Here is a 25,109-nt window from a genome sequence, read left to right as displayed (position 1 = left end):
CCGGACACACACAAATGCACTGAATAGAGGGTTTCTGTACAACTTGAGTGAAAAGCTTGTCTCTGTCCATTATGACCTCACCTTCTCTTCTATTTATTGAGGGGGCCAAAATGGTTCTAGCTCCAGATTGATGATCTCACCCAAATCTCCCACTTCTCCTCCACTGCTCAGGCACACACATTCTTTTGAACCTCTGGCGCATCCGATCCCACAAACAGGAGATAATCATGCGATGATGCCCAAGAGGGCCACTGGAGGAAGTCTGGCTGAGTCCATACGTTTGGAAGGGGTGAGGATGAGGAGGGAGACTGGACATAGAATGTCAGTGGAGGCTTTCAGATAGTGTCTAGGAGGGTCCCATCTGTCAGAGAGTATTTCTGCTTGGGGAATGGGTTGAGTGAAATGACCTCTGAGGTTTCTTTCTAGAGCCAAGATTCTAAGAATGTTCTCTGGGAGAACAGATGCTCAAGGACAAGATCAGTTTTCCTCAGGCTCTTTGGAGGTGGGTGAGAACAGAGATGAACCCTGGGAAGGAATGAGGGATGGAATTTGAGATTCTCTTGGGAGTAGAAGGAGAATCCTAGGGAGATGTGGTGGGGAAGAGGGAACATTAGGGTCCTCTCATCTCCGGGAAGTTGCCCCGGCTCATCCCCTCCATTTCTCGTGATCTTCCAGTGGATTCTCCAGTGCATGGGGCGGGGGCAAGGGGCCACCAAAAAGTAGAATCCAGGAAATAGGAAAAATGAGGCCAAGAACAGGCTACTTGAGTCAGGGTCCTCAGAGAGACCAGACTAGTGGCCCCCAGCCTCAGTGTGAGGCATTTCAGGGCCCCTATTCTCCTACCAAGAGTAACTTGTCCTTGGAAGAGCTAATGAGAACACTGCAGCTTCCAGAGGCTGGCTAGGGGCCAAACATGCTCCTTTCTTCTCCTCTTGGGCTCTGCCCCCCACCCAGCCACTCTGGAGCATTAATATTTCAACACTGCCTGGCTCCTGGCATTGGCTCCACCGCAGTGTACTTTGTCAATAAGACAGCCAGGCAGGGAGGGAGCTAACCGGCCACCAGCAGAGGAACCAACCACAGCAGCAGTAGTGGCAGCAGCAGCAGCAGCAGCAGCAGCAGCATCAATCACACTTGTTCAAGCTGCATCGAACAGGGGCCCAGGGAGTGTCTGAGTCTGTCCGACTGTACCCTACCCTACCTCTGGGAGCCCACCATACTCTTAGGGGCCATGGATGTCTTTAAGAAGGGCTTCTCCATTGCTAAGGAGGGCGTGGTGGGGGCTGTGGAGAAGACCAAGCAGGGAGTCACTGAGGCAGCTGAGAAGACCAAGGAAGGGGTGATGTATGTGGGTAAGTTGGGAGTAGGGTGGGTGAAGTCATACGGGGAGGGGCACTCAGCCTCTTTATTGATCTCAGTCTTGGTATTGGGGCAGCCCAGACAGAGCAGAAGGCCTGGGGAACCCCAATTCTCTAGTTTAGGTTGGACTCCTAGGTGTGGTACTCGCTGTACTCTCTTTCCATCATCACCCCCAAAATGCTGAACAGCACCCCCTCACTTCTGTAGCTCTGTCCCCATAAGGCCAAATAACAGCTTCAGCAATCCGTGCCTCCAAGTCCTCCTTCAGGCTCAATTATATGGGAGCCCATGAAAGACCCTGATGTTGTGTCATTAATTTGGGTGGGTGCTGTTTCTGGACGCCTGTGTCTTCTGGGGATGAGAGTGATCCTTCCCTGGACCACCATTCTTAAGGATCATTTTTCTGTCTCTCTCCCTCACCATAACTTTCATTACAATCAAGGCTTCTGGATCATGTTTAAATTTCTCTGGGGAAGGAAAAGAGAAATTGGAGCAGGTTTTGGGGGTGGGGATCAGATGTGTACAGGCTACAGATCGCTCAAGAGAGAACTGGGCTTTTTGCCATCAGGACCACGCCCTAGAGTCGCTTGGTGACTGGACCCTCCCTGAATGGAGACTGAGGGATGCAATGGATGCTCTTTTCCCAGAGGACTGGAGCCCCCAGGAAGCACTGAACCATGAATGCTTATGGGCAGGGTCCACCCCTTGTTCTGATGCCGGGAGTCTGAGATTGTTGTCCAGCATCCAAAGTCCAACATGCTGTCCTATGATGGAGAATCCTGGCAAAACTCTCTCCTCCTTCCTCCCTACAGGAAGACCTTAGCTTTGCTGTTTGGACCCCAGTGCTTTGAGATTCAGGGGTGGGAGGGCCCAGTCAAAAGACCTTAGAGTCCAAATTTTAGTTAAGGGGCAACAAAACCTCAGTTTCCTCCTCTTGACAATAGAGATGTTGATGTTTGTACTCTCTTCCTCAGTGGCCTGTTGTTATTATGATCATTACTACTTCTGGTGTCTGTGCCTTTTCCTTTGAGACTCTTCCTGGGGCAATATCTCCCTTTGTGCGTGGCTTTGTCTATAGGAATGAAGCCTTGCTGTGGCCTAACAGACTGGCCTATGACTCAGGGGGTCTCTGGGGCCTGAGGCAAGTGTAGACATTTGTCCCTCCCCCACATCCTGGCTCACATCAAGCACCTGCTGCTTCCCCAGGGAAGGCAAGTCTGGCGTTCCAATAACTCATCGACTACTTTGAGAGACTGGGGGAGATGGAGAAGGGAGAGAATGGTCTTTGGGAATGTTCAGAGCAGGAGACTGAGAAGAGAGAGGGGACAGAAGGAATGCCACTAATTCCACCCTCCCCTTCCCCTTAATTATCCCAGTTTCAAGGTGTCTCTATTCAGCTTGCTCAGAAATCTCCGTTTCCTACAGCTCTGAGATGAAGGCTGATTTTATGACTCAGGTCCTCCTCTATCCTCTAATGCTGTTTAGCACAGAGGTCCTCAGGAGCTGATTTCCTCTTGTCCAGAGTTCAGTGAGCTGCAGTCCTTCCTCAAACCCATACTATCAGGCATGTTGTAGAAGACTCTATAGTTAGATTGATTAAGCTTGCTTAAGGACTTTAGTTCAACTCCCCCTCTTCCTGAGAAATGAGAATCAGAGTGGGTAAGTGACCTTCCCAAGGCTGCACAGCTTGTGAATGAGAGAGGCAAGACCTGAACCCCGGTCTTCTGATCCCAAGATTAGTGGGTTCTCCACTCCAGCCACATTCCTGTACTCTCTGATATGCCTAGGTAGGAGGAGGAGACAACAGGGGAGCTCCTGAGCTCAGGGGACCAGCCAGTGATAACGCTTCCAGTTCTCTGCCACAAGTCCCAAAATGAGAAAGAATCTAGGCAGAACCTAGGACTAAGGAGAGCATTTCCAGGGCAGGATCATGGGGAGGGTAACATGAGATTCTTAAGGGGGAGGGTATCCAGCTTGTCTTGTGGGCAGAAGATGGTCTGGAGGAAGTTGTGCTCTGAACTGGTTATTTTCAAACTCTTCCATCCTCCCCAGTCCTGTCTTATTGATTTTGTCCAGACACGGAAGGAAAGAGCCCTTTGATGCAACATAACCCTAATGAATGTATAAGAATATTCACCGAGGAAGAGAAGTGTCTGAGCACATCATGCTTTCCATCACCCCAAGAGAGAACCTAACTGAGTCATTCTCTTCCTGAATAACCTCTGGGGGGACTACAGAAGAAGGACCAGGCTTGGGATGGAAGGAACATTCCCTCTGTATCACCTCCATCTTTTTTTCTTATCACTCCCTTTCCATCTCTGTCCCCCATGTCCCACCTCTGCCTCTTCATCCCCTGTTCTTCTCCTTTTCCATCTTCTGTCTCCTTTTCCCCTCCTTTGTTCACACTTGACTTCTGTTTTCTGTTTTTCTCATACTGATCTCCAACGCCTTATTTTTCCACTCTCTGTCTAACATCTGCCTCTCCATGATTTCCTCCATTATCTATTCCCTATCCCCTTGATTCTGCACCCCTTCACCCTCATCTTTCGGCCCCTTTACACTCATCATTGTTCATCTCTCCATCTTCCACTTCCCTTCTAATCTTTGTCCTTCATCCCTTTAATCTGTTTTCATCTTGCCTATTTTTTCACCTCTTTCTCCTTGGGTCTTTCCTTCCCTTTAGGGCCTAAACCTGAGCACAAGATTCACTCCTTCCACCATAAGGTTGTCCATTCTCCTGCATTATATTCTCCTTGTCTCTTCAGCACATGCAGATGATACCCTAGCTTAAGGGGGAACAAAAGACCAAACTGAGGTCTTCTGGGAATTGATCTAGTTTTTGCTTCCTTCACAGGGACTAAAACCAAAGAAGGTGTGGTACAGAGTGTGACCTCAGGTAAGGAGTTGGGACCACCTACTTGTGACTCTAGGGGCTGAGGGTCACTGGCACTCTCTCACCAAAGCTCTCCTTAGAATCCAAATTCACCAGAATCCCCCAGATTCTAAGAGTTGTGACTTGTCTTTCAACCTGAAACATTCTTCTCTCCATCACCTTCACTATTATTCTGACCTGACTAGAACCTCAGACTCTGAGAAGCAGGTGATCACTCCCTATAATTTTATCCATATTTGAAAATGAATGATCCTGAAGCCCTCCTCTTAAAAAACAACCCTGTTGTCTAGGGGTATGTGTGAGACAAGACAAATTTATGTGTACTCTTCCCCCCAAAAGGGAATGGAAAATACTGAAGATCTGTAACTTCTCTTTCTCTCTCTCAACTTAACTGTACCTTTTCTGGGTCTCTTACTCCATCTTTTCTGGGTCCCTTACTCCCCTGAATAGCTTGGGGGGCTATCCCGAGACATTGGAGCCTCTGATTAGGGGGAAGAAAGTGAAAATTGGTGGGGAACAGTCATATTTGGGATCTGAATCCTGATATCTCCCTCTTGGCCTTCATTCCCGAGGGATTGAGTGCAGGCTCCAGTGTTGAAGGAACCAGATCAAGGCTTGCTTACTATACAGTGAGGAGGGAACTTGGGGCACACAGAACAACTTCACCCTGATGGAGGGAGGGGTCAGAAAGAAATAATTGAATCCAGGGAAAAAAATGTTCTCTCTTCTTCCCCAACAAGTTGCGGAAAAGACCAAAGAACAGGCCAACCTGGTAAGTGATGCCATGGTAGCCAGTGTGAATACAGTGGCCAACAAGACAGTGGAGGAGGCTGAAAACATCGTGGTAAACACCGGCATCGTTCGGAAGGTGAGTTGTGCCTGTTCAGTAGTCCAGGGAAATCATCAGTCCCTTTGACTTCCAATAAACTCCAAGGCCTTCTGGTCGGAAACTGGGTGTGGCCGTATCTTGTTTGGAGCTCAAAAATGATGGAGCTCAAAAATGATAGAGCTCAAAAAGGGATCTCTTTAGAGCTCTCAAGTTTCTTTTCTTCACAAAAAATCCTGCCACAGAGATAATAAAAGGATGCTTTATCCTCATTTTACAGGTGAGGAAATTGAGCTTCAGAGAGGGGGAAGTAGCTTTGTCCACAGCCAGATGGCTGAGCATATGGGGTTCCTTGAACTAAGACCATATTGCCTTTTTTTACAAAGCCCTTTCCGAACCTTTAGTTCCAATCCTGGCTCTGCCACAAACTACCTGTGTGATCCTGGACTAGGAGATTATCATATCTCATCTCATCTCATCTCATCTCATCTCATCTCATCTCATCTCATCTCATCTCATCTCATCTCATCTCATCTCATATCCCAGAAGGGATCTTTTGCAGCAAGAATCTTTTTCTACAACGTTCTCAACAAGTGGTTATCCCACTTAAACATTTCTGGTTAGGGGGAATCCCACAAGCCCCACTTCTTTGTTTCTAAGCTAAGCCTTTCAGTTTGGGCTTGGATTTGGACTTGGGCACAGACTTGGAGTCCTGTGACTTCAAAAGCTGTTTACAAAGATTTATCTGCCCATGGCCCTTGTGCAGGAGGCAGAATGTATACGCCTTATTGTTCCCATTTTGCACTTTGTTTCCAGTCTGTCTTGTGACTCCCCATCCATGCCCATGCTATTACACTAGGCTGCTGTTGGGCTCCCACACACTAGATTGTGTGAGTCTGGGGAAGTTTTAACTAATTTATGCCTCGGTTTCTTCATTTGTAAATTGGGGATAATCCACTCACAGTTCTTATTTCTTTGACATTCTATGAGACACAAAGAAAATATAGGAAAATAGCTGTTTGCAAATTTTAAAGTTATGTAAATGTTGATGATTAGCTTGGCAGCCGCAGGTTGACATCATTCAGTTGTGACTTAAATACCTTTTGTTTCCATTTTCTCCTATCCTGTGCCTAAATTTGCTACAAACTGGATGAGTGGGTGACTGGAGGAAGGGAGAGACCCTTGGGCTGGCACCCAGGGACTTCACGATTCTAGGGCTGATGAGAAAGGCTGAGCATGCCATTGTAGAGTGCAGGAGACAGCTTCTTCTGCACAGTGGCCCTCAGCTGTGTGTCTGAATGTTGGAGTGCCACCAGGGACACCAAAACCAACGCATTCCATGCCCTAGTTACAGACACAGACAGTCCTGCTCAAGGGAAACCCTCCTGACTGTGCTGCCTGAGACAAGAGACTCGCAGGCTAAGAGTGAGTCTCAGATGGGGACACCAGGGCAAGAGATGGGTCTAATGAACACCCAGAGGAGAGATCTAGTTTGTGACTAAGCACCCCTTTATATAAATAAATAGCCACTTATATGTCCCTGAAGCCATAACCTTGGGCTGGGAGTCAGGAGATCAGTATTCAGGGGAACCCCTCTTCTTTTGACACCTGTTTGGTGAGTAATGGAGCACCAGGTGCAAGGAATCCTCTATCCCTGATAAAAATTATAGGAACTCAGACTTATATGTGACTTGAAGGTTTGCAAAGCACTTTAGAAATATTTGGTCCATACAGCAACCCTGGGCAACAGGTTCTATTATCGCTCCATTTTTCAGATGAGCACACTGTGCCTAAGAGAGGTGAAATCACTCATCTCGTGGCTAGTGAAGGTCTGAAATAGGATTGAAAGTCAAGTCTTCTCAACTTTAAATCCAACTCTACTCATTGTGCTGGACCATTAGGTCAGTCCATTGCATTTTCTGAATGCTGATTTCCTAAGGTTTGGGCCTCACTTGCCTTAGTTTAATTACCTGGGAAATGGACCTGATGCCAGGATAGTCAGTCCTAGAATCTCAGCTGGGAACACCACAATACCAAGTCTGCAAGGAAGAAGTAGGAAGTTCTGAACTCAAAATTAAAGTTTTATGGAAGCAAGAATTCCAAGGGACTGTTTCCCACCCTGGGGATTGACTCTGTCCAAGAGATAAAGTAAATGTGCCTCTCTCCCCCTTTCTCCCTATCTCCCTCTTTTCATCTCTCTCCTACCCTTTTTTCCACTTTTCTCCTCTGCTTATTCCCCTGCCTTCCTTTCTTCCTCTCTCCTTCTTTTCCTCTCTCTTTGTATCTCTGACTCCCTCCTTCTCTCTCTCTGCCCCCTGCCTGATTTTCTAGCTTTATCCTTCCCTTCCTCTCTCCCTCAGTGTCTTTTTCCTTCCTTTTCTCCTTACCCCCACCTTCTTTTCTTCCTCTCTCTTTCCCTTCCACTCTCCTTCTCTCTCTCTCTCTCCTTCTCTCTCTGCCCTTCTGCATTCCTTTCTCTCTCTTTCTGTCTCTGTTTCCTTTCTCTCTCCCTATCCTTCTTCCTTCCTTCCTTTCTTTTTCCTTCCCTTCTTCTCTCCTCCTGGCTCTGTATCCTTCCTTCTGTCCCTCCCCTATGCTTTCCTTTATTTTTATCTCTCTTTCCCTTCCACTCTCCTTCTCTCTCTCCTGGCCCCTCTGCCTTCATCTTTCCTTCTCTCCTTGTGTCTGTCTCTTCCCTCTAGCCCTTCCTTTCTGTCTTCCTTTTCTCCTTCCCCCTCATCCTTTTCCCCATCCTCCCTCTCCCCTACTCTGTCATGCCCTCAAACCCATTCTCAGTCTCCTGTGCCTTGGCCTCCTCAGTTGAACCCCTTTGGATCCTCCCCTAAGACTCTACCCAACTTTGCCTTTGTTTCCCTAGGAAGATTTGGTACATCCAGCTCCTGAGCAAGTGGCCCCAGAAGACCAGCCAGCAGAGATCCCAGAAGTTACTGAGGAGGTAAAGGGCTCAGATGCTTCCCTTCCCCTTTCTTTGGGGTTCCACAGGGTTTCTCTCTTCAGTCCTCCAGAATCTCTCAACTTTCAACCTCTTGGACTTAGGGAAAAGTGACAGTAGCAGTTAGAGGTCTTTTCTCCCTATGGGCCCCCCAAAATCCCCATCTTCCTATCTTTCCTCAATTCATTTTCCTGCCGTGTATCTCTTGGAAGCCCAAAGCATTTTTCTCCTAGAGGAGTTTCTACTGTTGTTCAGTTGTTTCAGTCCTGTCTGCTATCTGTGATCCCATTTGGGATTTTCTTGCCAAAGACATTGGGGTTGTTTGCCATTGTCTTCTCCAGCTCATTTTACAGATGAAGAAACTGAGGCAAACAGGGTGAAATCACTTATCCAGGGTCTGAAATCCGATTTGAACTCAGGAAGATGACTTCCTGACTACCTCTGACTCCTTTACCTGCCTGGTCATTCTCTAAGGTCTCCCTGTTATAGTCTAGATCAGAGACTAAGGCTGTTTAGTCCCCTGGCTTCCAGAGGCTTACCTAATGAAGAGCATTTTTTGAGCAAATGGAATGAACTCCATATTGACTCCAAACTTCAGCTATCTACTTGACCCCAGGATGAGCTTTAATAATAGTGACAATGAATCCTAATGCTAGCCATAGCTCAACTCCTCATCCAGGCCATAGTCTGACCCTTAATCCTAACTGAAGGCTAAGCCTTTTACCTGGTCAAAGATTGACCCTTAAAACTGTGAAACTGCTCTCTACCCCTTGCCTCAGACTGAAAACCAGTGCTAGACACAGACCAATTCCTAATTTTGCCAGCTAATTCTAAAATAGTATGTGGTCTGATTTTGGACTCATCCTCACCGCTGGTGAGGCAAGTCAGGGAAAATGTCCTACCAAGGCAGATTTGACTTTCTTTCATGTTTGTACAGAAGTATAGAGCTTGGAATTATGTTTGGGGGTAGTGAGGGTGGGGCAGGTTTTTCCAACGTGTCCAAGTGTTTATTCTGTGCCTTATTTGCTCTTTCCTTGAGGTTAAGGGAAGTGAAGACTAGCTGGAGAACTGTCCTGGAGCCAGGTCAAGGATTGTGGAGCCATTAGCTGCCACTAGCCTTCTCCCTCATCACCTCTCCCCACCCTCCTTTTCCATCACTCTCCATTCCTTCCCTTCTCTCTGACTGGAAGAATGCATCATGCTACACAGGTTGAGCAGCTATATGTTGGATAGCTCCCTTCTACTCCTACCCATGGCTTAAGCCTCACCCACCCCAGCCCATCCGTCTGTCCATCCAAATAACCTTGTTGCGGATCCCTCTCTCCCTCCTTCCTATTTCCTTCTGTTCAACTGGGCTCCATAAATTCTGGGTGTGCTTTATTTATTTATTTGTTTACAAATCATACCAAATAAAACTGTGTTTGAACTATGCTTCCCAAATGACTCTTTATGGTTCATCTTCCCTTGCTGCCCCCCCCCCCCCCATAGCATCAGGGGAAGGAGGAAGGAACTCCTGCATTGAATGAGGAATTTGGTTCTGATAATTTCTCCCAGGTTGATTTGGAGCCTAGTCACAGATTGGCCCTGAAAGTGGCCACAGGCTGATCCTGGCCTCTAACCTGGCCACAGACTAGCCTTTAATAAGACTTAGTAAGGCTGGTGGTGTGGGAGGGGAAGCTGGGTCTGGGAGTCAGAGACAGTAAAATGGGAAGTGATATTCATTTGTATTTATATTGCCTCTTAAAGTTTTAAAATCGCTTTCCATACATTAGTTCTTTTGCTTCTCAGTGCAACTTTGTGCATAACTATTATCTCTATTTTTTTCGGGGTGGGGTGGAAGCTACTGTTCTACCCCCATGTAGGTGGAGATCTCAAGTTTCTCAAAGTAGTATCTCAAAGAAATTCAATGACTTGCTCGTAATTACCCAGATAGTGAGGGTCAGAGCTGGGTTTTGATCTTAGGTCTTTCCTTCCTCCAAGTCCAATACTTTCCTACTCCTTCTAATCCTTGGATACCCATTTCACAGAATTATAAGAAAAGTTCTTTATTAATGAAAAAGTGTGATTTATTATTTTGTGTTTGATTTTGGGGCAAACCTCTTGATTCCTCTGATTCAGACTCCCCATCTATTGAAGGAAGGATTGTCAGAAGTTAACTATGGGTTCTTCAGTCCTAAATTCTATGGGTGCCCATAAGTCAGTGAATTCAAATATGATAACCTTTGTACTGGAGGCATCATCAAAGACTGTAGAGCCTAGGTGAACCTGGAGGTCATCTAGTCCCCATTATTTTACAAATGGTGGAATCATCAATATACCCAAGGTCATACCAGCAGTGTTCAAAATGGGATCTGAACTCACTTTCTCGACTCTAAAGCAAGGGCTGTCTCAAGTATTCATTAGAATCTGAGCATCTCAGACGAAGTAATCTTTTCGTCCAAGAAGTATCTGAACAGAACATCTTCTCTATAATTTCTCCCACTGGTGGTCCTCTAGCTTTCAAGTTACAAGTGGGGAACCTCACAAGCAGGTCAGTCCCCGAGATGAAGAGCAACTAAAGAGACCCTGATCATGCCAGAATTTTATTCCCCTTATCTTTGGCACTGACCTCATTGCCCAAAGTGTAAACTCCTTATCTTGACATATAATCCAATTCCCCCAATCTAGATTATTTTTATCTCATACTATTGTTCCTTCATGGACTCTGCATTTAGTTAAACTGCAAACTTGAGCTGCTAAATAAAATAGGAGCTATTATAAATGTTTGAGAAATCTAAAAGGTTTATTAGTCTTAGAGTTATGATAACCTGGGTTCAAATTCCTTCCCTGACATTTAATAGCTATATAAACCTGGGAGTCTCTCATTTTTTCCCATTTGTAAGTTTCTAATCTAGATTGTGAAAATGAAAAGAAATATTGTCCATAAAGTGTTTTAAAAGTTACATATAAATGTGAACTATTTTTATCTATTCCTTGTGATCCATTTTGGTTGAGGGACTTAACACTCGGGGAGTTCTGCTCCTAAATGAGACCACAAGTCATTTTGCTATTTAATTAGAGTGAGTGATAATTTTATTTTTTTTGTACCTTTGACCCTATTACTATTCAATCATTCAGTGAACTAGTGAAGCCTTTGCTCAGCCAAGGGAGAAAGATCTTAGGACAATGGATTTAGAAGGAGAAGGAACCTGAGAGATTTTCTGCTATATGGTGCTTCCATTGCATCAAATCCAGAACAATTAAACCCCATATCCAAGTCACTCTGGAGATCATAGAAAGCTCCTGTTTCCCTACCTGTCCTCACCCATGGCTCTAGATAGCCAAGAGTTCCATTAATATGACCATCCTTATGTTAAGCAGACTGCTTACAAGAGCAGACAGTATTTCTTCCCTCAGGGGGATGCTATTTACCAAGACAAGATAGAACTGGATTCAGAAGGACCATTGTGTTTTGGTTTGCTTCAATCCCAGGCCAAAATTATATTATTCTACCTTAATGAGGAAGAAAGCTGAGCTTGTAATATGGTGAGACATGAAGCATTTAGGCAGCACTAGGAGTGGTGCTAATTTCCTTTGCATCCACCAGAGCCTTGAGGGTAAATTTCTACAAGGTGGTGATCAAAAACAGCAATAACTCCATCTGAAACAGGTCTTCTCCCAAGTCGGCCTGTTTTCTTGCTAGGAACCAAAGTTATGCTCAGAGATCTACTTTGTTTAGAAGTTACATAGCTTGGTTTGGGTCTCTTTGGGCCATTTCCCTCCTATGATCTATTCCTTACCAGGCAGAGGTCTATTCCCCCCTGTGCCTTGGCCTAGATTTTCCTGGTCCTTTGAAACTGCTCTCTGAATTATTACTGACCTTAGGCAAAAACTGCTCTCTGAACTGGACATCCCTACTTCATCTGGCAGCCTAGAGGGAACCAGGTCAATATGTCTCCATCTCTCATGTACCTCATGTACTGCAGCATCTATGTAGGGAATGTTCAGTTTGTCTTTCATGCATGGAATTCAGTTCCATCCAATCAATTGGTCAATTTCTTTTTTTTTTTTTTTTTACATTTTTCAAGGCAATGGCATCAAGTGATTTGCCCAAGGCCACACAGCTAGGTAATTATTAAGTGTCTAAGACTGGATTTGAACCTAGGTACTCCTGAATCCAGGGCCAGTGCTCTAACCACTGCACCACCTAGCCGCCCCAATTGGTCAATTTCTTCACAAATTTTGCTGATGGAGAAATGAATGGGATTAATGATGTATTGTTTAGGCTGTTGGGAATTCCCAGCTGAATCCATAGGGGATAAATGACAGACACTGGCTGAATATAATTTCCAGGAAAGCAACATGCTTATAAACCAGGTCTCTACATCTTTCTGATTGGTTTTCCTAGAAATGCGTGTTAGACCTAAAAGTGCACATCTGTGTGGAGATCCATGGATCAACAAAAATTTATTAAGGTGTCATTTGGGACACACAAAAAAGACAAAAGCATACTTCTTGTTCTCAAGAAATTTCCATTCTAACAGGATAAATACCATGAAAACAGTCAGATATATATATATATATATATATATATATATATATATATATGTATATGATCTTCATAGAGAAGAGTGGGGGTGATATAAGACAGAAGATATGACAGAGCATCAGTGTTCTTCAGGATTTTAGTTGAAACCTGAAGAAAACCAGAAAAGCAAGGAGGCTGGAATGAGGAAGAATATTCCATGTCTGGGGAATAATCAGTTACTATGCATTCAGGAGTTGAAGCTTCTTGTATGAGGAATAACATGGAGGAGCAACATAGTGGCCAGAGTCATTGGATTAGATGACACCTTACTTCAGGGTTACATTAGGGAGAAGGCACTAATATTTTTTAAGAAGCCTCTATATCTACCATGCCCAGCAGCCCTTACTCTCAAACTATTGGATGAGATGAGTTATAGGTCAGAGCCAAAAGAAAAAAAGTACCATATGAAGTTTGAGGGTGAAGGTCATCACCTTCCAGAGGAACTTGAGATATTCTGAAGGAAGCAGAATTTGAATTAGGTTTTAAAGGATGGCTAAGATTTCCTCATCTATAAAAGGAGAAAGTTGATTGGATGATCTCTAAATTTCCTTTTGGTTCTAACATTCTGGAATTCTGAGTGTAAAATACTCTTTGGTCTTACAGTGTGTTCAATAGACAATGGCCCCTATTGCTCTTCTGCTGCTGCTGCTGTTTGCCCTTCATTCTTGAAGAGAGCCATGGCATAAGGGAGCTGATGTCAAGACATACAAGTGACTTGGATTTAAGTGAGAGCTGTGAAAAGTCACCAGTCTCATTTTCTCTTCTGAAGTCATCTGGGTCCAGTGGCAAGATATGGAACAGGATGACTGGAGATGGTCCTCATTAATAAAATCTTTTGGTGATGGGAGCACTTTATTTACTCCATCTCATATGACAATCACATCAATACTAGGTGGATTGCATTTTTTCAGTGGATCTAAGGCTCAGAGAGGCTAAAAACCTTGTTCAAGTTCATACAGCTAGTAAGTATCTTAGGCAGAATCTGAACTCAGCTCTTACTGACTCAGTCAAGGGCTCTATTCTATTGTCTACCTACCATGAAAAAAGAGCTCAATTCCATCCACATATCAAAATTGATGAATTAGCTCCCTGTGTCTTTGATCTCTGGGTGTTTTAGGAGCAGCAAGAGACCAAATCTGACAGTGCTGTTGATGGTCTCTATTCCAGCACCAAATAAGTGTAATCCACTAAATTCTTCAGGTCAAATGGAAACTGAGGATTTTGTCCCTTCTGCAGATAGGAGAATTATCGAAGAGAAGGTTTTAAAAGCTGGCATATGTCCCAGTAGGAAAATCACAGCCCCAGTCTCAGTCAGGTGTCCCAGTGGGTAGAGTACCAGGTCTGGAGTGCCCTGAGTTCAAATTCACCCTCAGACATTATCTGCTTATGTGATTTAGGCAGTCATTTAACTTTGACTTGCCTCAGTTTCCTCAAATGTAAAATGAGGACTCCAAGAGCACCTACCTCACAGATGGATCCAATGTTATAACCATATATAGAATATTGTAGGAGCTAAATGAATGTTAGCTATTAGCTCTCTCTGCATATTATTGACTAATACAAAAATGACTATATGACTGTTTAGACTTTGTTTTAGGTTTTTGCTAGGCAATGGGGTTGAGTGGCTTGCCCAAGGCCACACAGCTACGTAATTATTAAGTGTCTGAGACTGGATTTGAACCCAGGTCCTCCTGACTCCAGGGCCGGTGCTTTATCCACTGCACCACCTAGCTGCCCCTGTTTAGATTTTTTAACTGTGGGATCTCATTTCTGGAACTATTTACTAAGGATGTAATCAAGAAGAAAAAAAAAAAAGGTAAGTATCTGTACAAAAATAGCAGCATCATGAATGAGAGCAAAGAGAAATTAGAAGCAATCCATGCATTCAGTGATCAGTGAGTGACTAACCGAATTTTGACTCATTAGCCTATTGGAATATTTTGGGTCCATGAGACATGTCAATAACAAGAAAAGCTGGCATGCTAGTTTTCATTCATCATCTCTTTTAATTCTCATCACAAAGCAGGAAGCCAGTAACGCGGCCATTTTGGTCCCAATTTCACAAAAGAGGAAACTGGAGGCATAGAAAGCTTAACATTAATTCTGACTGTGCTTGCCTAGATAATAAATAAGCTCCAGAGCTAAGAAGGGTTGAATTCAGGTTGCTCCTGTCTTGGAGTCCAGGGCTCCTTCCTCTCCACTCTGGGAATGCTGAAGCTAGTTCCTTTGGGCCAGGGAGTATTGTGAAAGATTTGGTGTGAGAATTTACACTTTGAAAATTGGCAAATGTTACAGATTGAGGCTTGATTTATCGTTCTATTGATTGTTCAGACTTAAGCAAGTTATGAAGAAAATGTTAAAAATATAGATGAAATTTAAAAGTGTGTCTCATACATTCTCTGTCCCCCCAAGATCTGATTATTAAACATTACGGCGCACCTCTGTTTCCACCATGCTTCCTCCAGTCATCATATACAGAGTGATTCAGAGTGGAAAAAAAACGGTCAGAGCAATAAACAAATAATAATGTCAACAATAACAAAATTTGTGGAAATACATAGAAGAGAAAGAGTTCTGAAGAGGATACTGAGGCCAACAGGATGTACACACCATTCTTTTTTTAAAACAAGTATACACAACTTTAAGACAAATTGGAGTTAGCGGAAGTCTGACAGCTTTTAGGGGATAGCCCTTTATATATTTGTGCATTTGAATGTTTGTATTGCTGGTTGCTAAGTTTAGAACATATTTTGATGGGAAAAATAGAGAAAGGCATCATGTTGTGAAGATGAAAGGCATGGGCAGTTGGAGCACCTAGACTGACAAGGGTATGGAATGCATAATTATTATGTGGGTTATATGCATCTTGACCTTGTCATTCCAATTCTCTGCTCAAATTGCTACCCAGTGCCAACTAAGTGAATTTCAAATTCTTCTACCTGTCATTTAAGCCTTTCAATAATCTGGTCACCTCTGGGCAGAAGGGTCATCTCTTTAGTTTTTTTTTTTTTAGGTTTTTTTGCAAAGCAGATGGGGTTAAGTGGCTTGCCCAAGGCCACACAGCTAGGTAATGATTAAGTGTCTGAGACTGAATTTGAACCCAGGTACTCCTGACTCCAGGGCCGGTGCTTTATCCACTCCGCCACCTAGCTGCCCCCTCTTTAGTTTTTCAACAGCTGTATAATTCAACTTCCTCCCCATCTTCTTTGCCAATCTTGCCTTTTCCTGCTGCTCTGAGTAGGCTGCAAAAAATCAGTGGGGAAAAGCCCTGGTTCTTAGGTTGGAGAACTTCAAAAGCCAAGTAGATTCAAGTCTTCATTGTGACACTAAAAATTCTGTGACTTTGAACCTTAATTCCTTCAGTAAAATGAAGGGGTTGAACCAGATGATCCCTGAGGTTTCTAGATCTATACTTCAACAAACTTTCTGTGACATGGGACTCAACAGCAAGTCGGTGAGTGGGGTCCATAGTAACCAATTCTCTACTAAGATGGTATTCAGGATGCTGAGACAGCATTCTGTTTAGGAAGCAGTCAATACAGCCTCAAGGGTTGGCAGAGTCCAACATTTCTTGGTATTCCTGTGCTGTCTTCCAGGAGAACTATATAATTTGATGACAAATATTTTTCAAAGTCTCTTGTTTTCCAGGGATATGCCTAATTAATGATTGAAAAGAATCATAACTGAAAGAGAAAAAAAATGCCATTCCCCCAAAGGAGATTAGCAAAAAGAAGACTGCTAGATCCTTCACTTTTCTGGTTTCTTTCCTTTTAATCCTCTCCTGATTCTTAGCTTCTTTCTCATTCTTTCTTTCTTTCTTTCTTTCTTTCTTTCTTTCTTTCTTTCTTTCTTTCTTTCTTTCTTTCTTTCTTGTAAGGCAATGGAGTTAAGTGACTTGCCCAGGGTCACACAGCTAGGTAACTATTAAGTGTCTGAGGTTGGAATTGAACTCAGGTCCTCTTGACTCCAGGGCTGGTGCTCTATCCACTGTGCCACCTCGCTGCCTCTTTTAGCATCTTTCTAATTCGTGATACCTCCAGATAAACTCTTATTTTTTTGTTTGTTTTTTGCAAGGCAAATGGGGTTAAGTGGCTTGCCCAAGGCCACACAGCTAGGTAATTATTGTGTCTGAGGCCGGATTTGAACTCAGGTCCTCCTGACTCCAGGGCCGGTGCTCTATCCACTGTGCCACCTAACCACCCCCAGATATAGTCTTAAGAAAACATTTATTTTCTTTCTTTTTATTTAATAAGTATGTACTTTCTCTCTGTCTTATCACTTCCATTGGATAAAAAGGACAAACCAGATCTTTATAACAAATGATATTTATTTTAAATGTCAGATAATCACTTGATCTTTAAGTTCTACAGGTCCTTATTTTGTACTTGTTAAAGTCTCAGATAATCCACCTTCTTTTGATTGTATCATGGAAGCAACATGGGCTTTATTATGGATATTCTTTACATTCCAACTCTCTCTGCATCACATTCCTTTTATAGGATCCTGGACAAGTAACTTGCTCTTTGTGGGATTCTGTTTTCTCACAAAATGAGAGATTGTTCTTCAAAATTCCCTCCATTTCTTGATCTCCAGTCTTATGAAATCTCTATTTGCAGTGAGTTATCATTGTCACAGATAGAACACTTCTCACCCTCCCATTGATTTTCTGCCTTGGGCCCCAATGTACTGCCTTGACCTTGGTTCCTAAGTCCAGTTTTTTCATAATACCCTCCTTTATGAACCCTTCCTTCTTGTCAGACTGGTATGTTGGCTTCTCCTTGTACCAACATTCTGTCATCCCACCTCTGACTTTGCACAGTGAACCCCATTGCCAGGAGGCCACTCGGTGCTCATTTCTGCCTCTTAGAACTCCTTGCAAACTTCCAGGAATAGCTCAGAGGACTCTGGGAGATGACTTGGCTAATGTCGCTAGAGCTCAATATGCCCTTCCTCTTGAAAATCCTTGGCACCATTGGACATGTATTTTGTATTTACTTCTTTGGGCATATGTTGAACTTGCCCTTTTCCCTCCTAGATTTCAAATACCTTGAGGGTAAGGATTGTATCACTTTTGTATCCCCATCTCCAATACCTTGTAGAGACTAGAGAAATTCTTGCTGAATTGAAAAAAAAACCTGTGTAGATTCATGTGATGTCCAACTATACAGCCACCATCCAGATTTGAAAAAATGGCTCCGGGACTACCCAGGCAGATGGAAGGGAGATTGGTTGCTATTCACAGAAAAAGTGAATTTGTTTTTGGCCACATTTCTTGACTCTAGAGCTAACTTGCTTAGGGATGGAATTAAATGTCTGCTTCCCTCTAGTGGCTTACAAAATGTTTTTAGCTACTTTTGCGGGCCACTAGATGCCAGTAGACACTGCCCCTGTTATGTATCCAAAGTGAAGACACTATCTTTATGGAAGCACGAGTCATAACCTTTATAAAGAAAGTTTTGTAGTTGTTATGGTCAAAAAAATTCCTCTCTCTCTCTCTACCTCCCTCTCTCTCTGTATGGGTATATAATTAGACTCCCAAGCATTTTATGAATTCTATATTATTTTTTAATGGAATTTCCCTTTCTATCTCTTCTTGTTCATTGTTTGTACCATTCATGGTTTGTACAAACCATACTTGTTTGTACCATACAGAAATATTTATGATTTATTCAGATTTATTTTGTATACAGTGACATTTCTGAATTTATTATTTGGAAAACTCACTTTAAATTAATTAAATTAATTTTATTTCCTCTGCTAAAGTCCTCTTCCTACATCTAGTCTTGGTATCGCAATGATTCAAAGTTTTCAAAGGATCTGGCAGGTCCCAATATAGTACAAAGGCTTGTAGAGAAGGACAGAGCCTGCCCTTAATATTTGCAGGTATTTGAGAGGAGGGGAGTCAGAGTACTCCATATAATGAGCTTTCTCAACAACTAAATGAGTTTCCCTCTTGCGATGTTAATTCAGAACTGGGCTGCTGGACTGACTGATTCAGAATTCAAATCGTAGACATCTTTAAGGATGCAGTAGAGATAAGATAAAGAGAATTGGATCCAGTTGACTGTATTTTGGAATTGAATCAGAGGATGGAGATTTGAATCCAAAATCGGAAATTTGGTGTCTTTGTCTTTTTAGGTATATCACCATGTCTTTTTCGATGTGAAAGAGAATTGCTGGAGTCTTGTGCCTAGATCAGTCCACTGAATTTTTATTTAGTATTCAAGCAATGTAGAGCACATCATTAGGCTTTCAAAGAGGTGTACAATTTTTTTCCTTTTTTTGTTTTTTTTTTGCAAGGTAATGTGGTTAAGTGACTTTCCCAAGGTCATGCAGCTATGTAATTATTAAGTATCTGAAGCTGGATTTGAACTCAGGTTGTCCTGACTCCAGGGCCAGTGCTTGATCCACTGTGCCAGCTAGCTGTCCCAAGGTGAACGATTTCTAAGAGATACCTTGTGCCAACATGGGGCTCATATTATATCAGATAATCAGAAGTGTACACACACCCACACACAAAGATAACCCTTAAGTAAATAGTATGTGATTGTTGCATCAGAAGATTGCATACAAAATCCTATGGAAGATCTCAGAGTATAAGATCATTACTGCTTGCAGGGAACAAGGTAGGCTTCATGAAAAAGATGGCTTCTGAGTTGGACTTTTATGGGAGGGAATGGATTAAGTAAAGGTCGGGAGGGCATTCAAGGGATGGGTTACAGGACAAAAATCCCAATACCAGGGAAACACAATGTTTTATTGGGATAGAGAATGATACAGCTTGGCTTGGTCATAAAATATAGGGAGGAAAATAGTACTTGAATGATTGGTTGGTTCTTGTCCTTTATTATTGAAGAAGACCAAATAGACATCACTGGTTTGAGACAAATTACATTGTGTTCAACTATGGCTGATCAGACCAATATGAGCTCAGAATGCTCTACCACATGTTGAGCCCAAATAGTCCATGTGAACACCTGGGGTGGGTAATCTAAACTTATGCAGGTCCCATTTCCTTTGTGCTGCTTCAATTTTGCCTTCCTTAGAGAGTGCAGCACCCTCACTTGATGTGGGCATGCCATGCCATGCTGGACAGTCCTTTGTCAGTGTCTCTCATGCTGAACTATCAGTTCTGAAGTTTTTCAATGAGACCTCTTGTATCTCTTCTTCTGACCTCTTTGTAAGTGCTTATGCTATGTGAGTTCCCCTTAAAATAGGTTTTTTGGCAAGGGTGCATCTGGCATTCTAACATGTTCAGTCCATCGTAATTGCACTCACTGTAGTAATGTTGGAATGCTAGGTAGTTTAGCTTGAGAAAGAACCCCAGTGTCTGGTATTTTCTCCTGCCAGGTGATCTTCAGAATCTTCCTAATACAATTTCAATGGAAGTGATTCAGTTTCCTGACATGGTGCTGGTAGACTGGCCAGTTTCAAAGGCATTTAACAATGAGATCAAGAAAATAGCTCTGTAGACCTTCAGTTTTTTAATCAGCCTAATATTTCTTTTCTCCCAGACTTTCTTTTGGAGTCTCCCAAATAATGAGCTAGCTCTGGCATGTGTGTATCAGCCTCATTATCAATGTGTATCTCCCTGGAAAAGACACTATCAAGGTAAGTGAACTTGCCCACAGTACTCAGAATTTCTCCATTTGCTGTAAATGATGATTCCACATATGGAAAGTGTGGTGTTGGCTGATGGAATACCTGGGTTTGTTTGGTGTTAGTTGTTAGACCAAAATGAACACAAGCAGCAGAGAATCAATCCATTCTTTGTTGCATCTCAGCTTCAGAGGCTGCATTGAGTATGCAATCATCTGAAAATAGAAGATCCTGCATCCAACAGTCCCACCACTTTGGTCTCAGCTTGCAGTCTTTTGGCTGGAGCATAGGCACTAATGATGATGGCATGATGTTTTCCTGGCTGTGGCAATCTCATTGTCCTGAGTCTGCCATTCACTCCTTTTGGTAGGCATCCAAGAATTCTGACTAGATCAGTTTTGATTGAAAATCCTAACCCAGCTTCACAGTGTTTCCCTTCACTGTGACCACTACAGAGAAACATATCCTGCTCTGATTTCAGTCTGCTCTCCTTTGTTTGCCACTCTTATTTCACTCAGGGTTGCTATTTGGATATGATATCTGCTGCAAGATCTAGTAGTGGTATTGTTGGATCAAAGGGTAAGTACATTTTTATTGCTTTTTGGGCATAATTCCAGTTTGCTCTCCAGAAAGGTTGGCTAAGTTCACAACTCCAACAATGTATTAGTGTCCCAGATTTCCCACATCCCTTCCCACATTGGACATTGTCCGTTCTGGCCATATTGGCCAATCTGATAGGTGTGAGATGGTACCGCAGAGCTCTTTTAATTTGCATTTCTCGAATCAGTAATGATTTAGAGCAATTTTTCTTATAACTATGGATCACTTTAATTTCTTCATCTGTAAAATTAAATAGTGAGTTCTTATTCCAGAAGTTGGAGTATTTGGATTTATCAACACTAGATTACTATAGGAAACAGCTAGTTTCTTTTGTATCCAATCTTTTCCATTAATCCACCACTCTAATTCTTAGCCAGGATCAAATAATTTTGATGACTGCCCTTCACAAAATAGTTTTAAGTCTAGTATGACTAGGCCACTTCACTTTTCTTTCTATTTCTTTGTCATTAGTTCCCTTGATATTCTTGACCTTTTGTTCTTCTAGATTAATTTTATTACTGTTTTTTTCTAGGTCTATAAAATATTTTTTGGTAGTCTGATTGATATGGCACTGAATAAGATTAATTTAGGTAGAATTGTCATTTATATTATATGAACTGAAGCTTCCCTTGAGCAATTGATAATTTTCCAGTCGCTTAGGTCTAATTTTGTGAGAAGAGTGTTTTGTACATTTGTTCATATAATTCCTGAATTTCCCTTGGCAGATAGACACTAAAGTATTTCATCTTGTCTACAGTTACTTTAAATGGGGAATTTATTTTTTTATCTGTTGTTGCTGAGGTTGATGACAATAATAAAGGAATGCTGATGATTTATGTGGGTTTATTTCCTATCCTGAAACTTTGCTAAAGTTTTTATTTGTTTCAAGTAGTTTTAAAGTTGATTGTCTAAGATTTTCTAAGTACACGATCATATAATCTGCAAAGAGTGAATTTTGTTTCCACTTTTCTTATTTTAATTCCTTCAATTTCCTTTTCTCCTTTTATTTCTAAAGTGAACATCTCTAGAGCAATATTGAATAAGAGCAACAGGCATCCTTGTCCCACTCCTGATTTTACTGAGAATGGTTCTAGCTTATTCCCCATACACGTAATATTGGTTGATGATTTTAGATATATGCTACTTAATATTTTATGGAAAGCTCCATGTATTCCTGTGCTTTCTAGAGTTTTTATTAGGAATGGATGCTGTGCACTAATTTTCTTTTAACCAGATATGATGATATTTTCTTCTTTGTCTACTGCTTTCTGTAGTGATGACTATGCTGGCTTTTGGTATATTTTCTCCTTTCTGGCTGATGCCACCCTCTCTTAGTTCTTTACCCATCTGACCGATCCTTTGTCTCCCTTCTAGTTTACCAAGGCTCTCTCCACTTCTCCCACTACATTATCTCTGTCTTGGCAACTTCACCAGTTCTCAGGGGTTAATCATCATCTCTATTCAGATGACATACACATATAGATGATTAAAATGTACATATATGTATTTGTGTATGTGTATCTATCAAGTCCCGGTCTCTATTTTGAGCGTCAGTCTTAAAACACTAATTGATCATTATATATTGCAAACTCAGTAACAACATGGTCAAATGTGAACTCAATATCTTTACTCCCAATCTTTCCCTTTTTCAATTTTCCTTATTTCTATGACTATGCTCCTTAATTATTTGGAAGGAAACTCTCACCTTCAGTAGGTTGCATTTACAGGGTTCTTACTTGAGAGAAATATCTATTCTCCATCTTGCCCAGATATCCCTCTCTAATGCACCCAGTTGGTCATTAGACCTGCTGTTAATTGCATAATATAGGTCTTTAGTCCATCAATCAATAAACTTTTTCTAAGGTTTTATTTTTGCAAGGCAAGTGGGCTTAAGTGACTTGCCCAAGGCCTTACAGCTAGGTAATTATTGTCTGAATCTGGATTTGAATTCTGGTCCTTCTGACTCCAGGGCTGGTGCTCTATCTACTGCGCCACCTAGCTGCCCCAGTCAATAAATTTTTAAAAAGTATTTAACATATACAAGACATTGACAAGAAATTTATTGCTAGTTTGACTTTTGTTTGACTCCAAGGCACATTATTTAATGCTACAGTGACACAAGTCTATGTTCCAAGTTAAAAACAGACAAAAATGAATAATGCATGGACTTGAATGACTTTGGAGGAAGCATGTCAATAATTAGCTGGTCAGCCATTTTGGAAAGTAACTTGTAACTCTGCACTCAATGTTAGGAAATGATTCATATCTTGGGCTCACCAATAATTTTGCTTGAACTATACTCAAGGAGATCAAAGAAAGTTCTAGAAGAAACATATGCAAAAATATTTAGAGCACTTCTTTTTATGTGGCAGGAGCTGGCAGGTAAAGGAGTGCTCACTCACTGGAGAATGATGGAACAGCACAGTCAATTCTAACACAAGGAGTATTTGAAAAAGTAGAATTTGTTGCAAATTATTGATCCATTAGGGAGCATGGTGAATTTTGAGATTGTTTCTCTTTGATCTCTTCTCTGAGAAGTAGCAAGAATACCCCCAAATGATTCCATTTTCCAATGATTTACAAGTTGCAAGATTTTCCATGTCCATTTCCACAAGGAAACCTAAGATCTCTGACAAGAGCTGTGACAGGTTGTCACATGAATTGTATATTAGGAGGTAGGATAAGAAATGGCCTGGTCCTTGCTCCCTGAGGCATAGAGGTTTGGTCTGTTCTGTAGCCTGGGACCCGGAATGTGTAGCAGCCCAGCTCTGTAGACTCAGTCTCCATTTATTGGGCATTTATGTATTTCCTAACAATTTGCTATATTTAAAATTGCAATTCATTTAGATTTATTAGATTATTGTTTTTCCTAAGGCTAGTGACAAAATTATAGAATGTCCTAATCTAATTTGTTCCATAAAATTGATGAGTTTTAAAGCATGGGTGGGAAATTTTGGGGAAAATCATATGTCATCTTATAAGTGAAGAGAGAGAGAGAGTATGTCTCACAGAGACAAAGGAAGTTGAGAACTCATCTAAATTTAAGTGACAAAACAAGAAGAAAAATTTATGGAATAAAAGCAACTAACTTTGAAAAACAAGAATTTTTATCAACTTAGTGACAAACCACCATTTCAGCTGCAATCCACCTCCTGATAAAGAGCTGCTAGACCCAGAGACATAATTTTGTGGACATAGTCAATGTGGGAATTTAATTTGCTTTACTGCATATTGGTAGCAAGGTTTTGTTTTCTGTAGACGCTGGGGATTTGAGGAGGAAAGGAACAAGAAAGATTTTTATTTATTAAAATAAAATGGATTTAGATTATTAAGGAAAATCAGATTTCTTTTACTAATTCCTTACTTGAGCACCATCTTTCAGTCATTATGTGCATTTCAGTTCTAGAAGTAGCTGTAGAATCACTGGACCAGAGCTCGATGGGAACTTGGAAGTCAACGAGTACAACAAGTTTATTTGACATAAACAGAACAAAAACACTGGATATGAAAAGTGACTTGACCCAGGTCACATAGGGAGTCATCAGCACAAAATGGATTAGAAACTAGTTCTTCTGGCTCCAAGTCCAAGCCCTGTCTCAGGAAACCATAGGATACTTCTGATGGTCAAAGTAGGTGGTACATCCAAATGACATATAACTCTATAAAAGCTCTGATTATGGCTTTGCTTGCATTTAAAAGCTATATTATGTTCTGATAATGATTCAACTCTTTTTACTATTACTTTCAAACTCAACATCAGCATAGAATAAATTGGAATAAAGTAGAGTTCTATCTTGCCCAGAATTAATTGTAAAGTTTGATTCACCCAGAGTCATTTTATCACCAAATGGGAGGAACTGAGAGAGCTCTTGATCTAAATGGAATTTCACTGACTCCTCATCATGACTGTACATGCGTGTCTGTCTCTCTGATAATAATGATCAATTTGATTCAGAATGAGCTCCCTCCAGAATCCATGACTCAATTTCTTGTCCTTGCGTTACATATCATCCTTCTGTGTGAAACTAATCATCAGGAATTAAACAGTGGCAGTCCTGGATGAGGGACACAGATAAATCTTTTTGAAAAAATAAGCCTGTTCTGAAGTTCCTGTCAGGTTCAGAATAGTTCATGGTGGTCGCCAAAGTCCATGTCTTCTATAAACAAAAAAGGGAATTCTCTGTTTAGTTGAGTCTATAGTTCAGGCAGGATCTTAGCTCTGCCTGCCACTTATTGGCTTCATGACCTTGGGTAAATCCCTTAGGTTCTATGAACTCAGATTCCTAATCTTTAAACTGGATGAGGAGAATTT

At 41.9% G+C, this 25,109-nt stretch overlaps 1 protein-coding gene across 3 annotated transcripts; it reads left to right on the top strand.

Annotated features, from left to right (window-relative positions):
• The first annotated feature begins 800 nt into the window (after positions 1-800).
• Positions 801-25,109, top strand: SNCG (synuclein gamma). Of its 3 annotated transcripts, XM_074232538.1 has the most exons (7): positions 801-1,352; positions 4,214-4,255; positions 4,993-5,120; positions 7,957-8,034; positions 20,113-20,209; positions 20,716-20,776; positions 24,198-25,109. In XM_074232538.1, exons 1-6 carry the CDS (start codon positions 1,232-1,234, stop codon positions 20,751-20,753), a joined length of 504 nt encoding a protein of 167 aa, XP_074088639.1. In that variant the 5' UTR covers positions 801-1,231; the 3' UTR covers positions 20,754-20,776; positions 24,198-25,109. The 3 variants fall into 3 exon arrangements, with proteins under 3 accessions (XP_074088639.1, XP_074088641.1, XP_074088640.1); XM_074232540.1 differs by lacking the exons at positions 20,113-20,209; positions 20,716-20,776; positions 24,198-25,109 and adding an exon at positions 13,202-14,038 and having other exon boundaries at positions 817-1,352; XM_074232539.1 differs by lacking the exons at positions 20,113-20,209; positions 20,716-20,776; positions 24,198-25,109 and adding an exon at positions 9,071-9,462 and having other exon boundaries at positions 953-1,352.

This window comes from Macrotis lagotis, chromosome 4 (assembly GCF_037893015.1).
Source record: "Macrotis lagotis isolate mMagLag1 chromosome 4, bilby.v1.9.chrom.fasta, whole genome shotgun sequence".
NCBI lineage: Eukaryota > Metazoa > Chordata > Mammalia > Peramelemorphia > Peramelidae > Macrotis > Macrotis lagotis.
The sequence above is the reverse complement of the archived record's forward strand: the minus strand, read 5'-3'. Positions and strand labels throughout refer to the sequence as shown.

Coding starts and splice junctions, on each gene's coding strand:
- SNCG (XM_074232538.1), top strand. CDS start 1,232: ATGGATGTCTTTAAGAAGGGCTTCTCCATTGCTAAGGAGGGCGTGGTG. Junction 1,353..4,213: donor GGAAGGGGTGATGTATGTGG/GTAAGTTGGGAG, acceptor CTTCCTTCACAG/GGACTAAAACCAAAGAAGGT. Junction 4,256..4,992: donor GGTACAGAGTGTGACCTCAG/GTAAGGAGTTGG, acceptor TTCCCCAACAAG/TTGCGGAAAAGACCAAAGAA.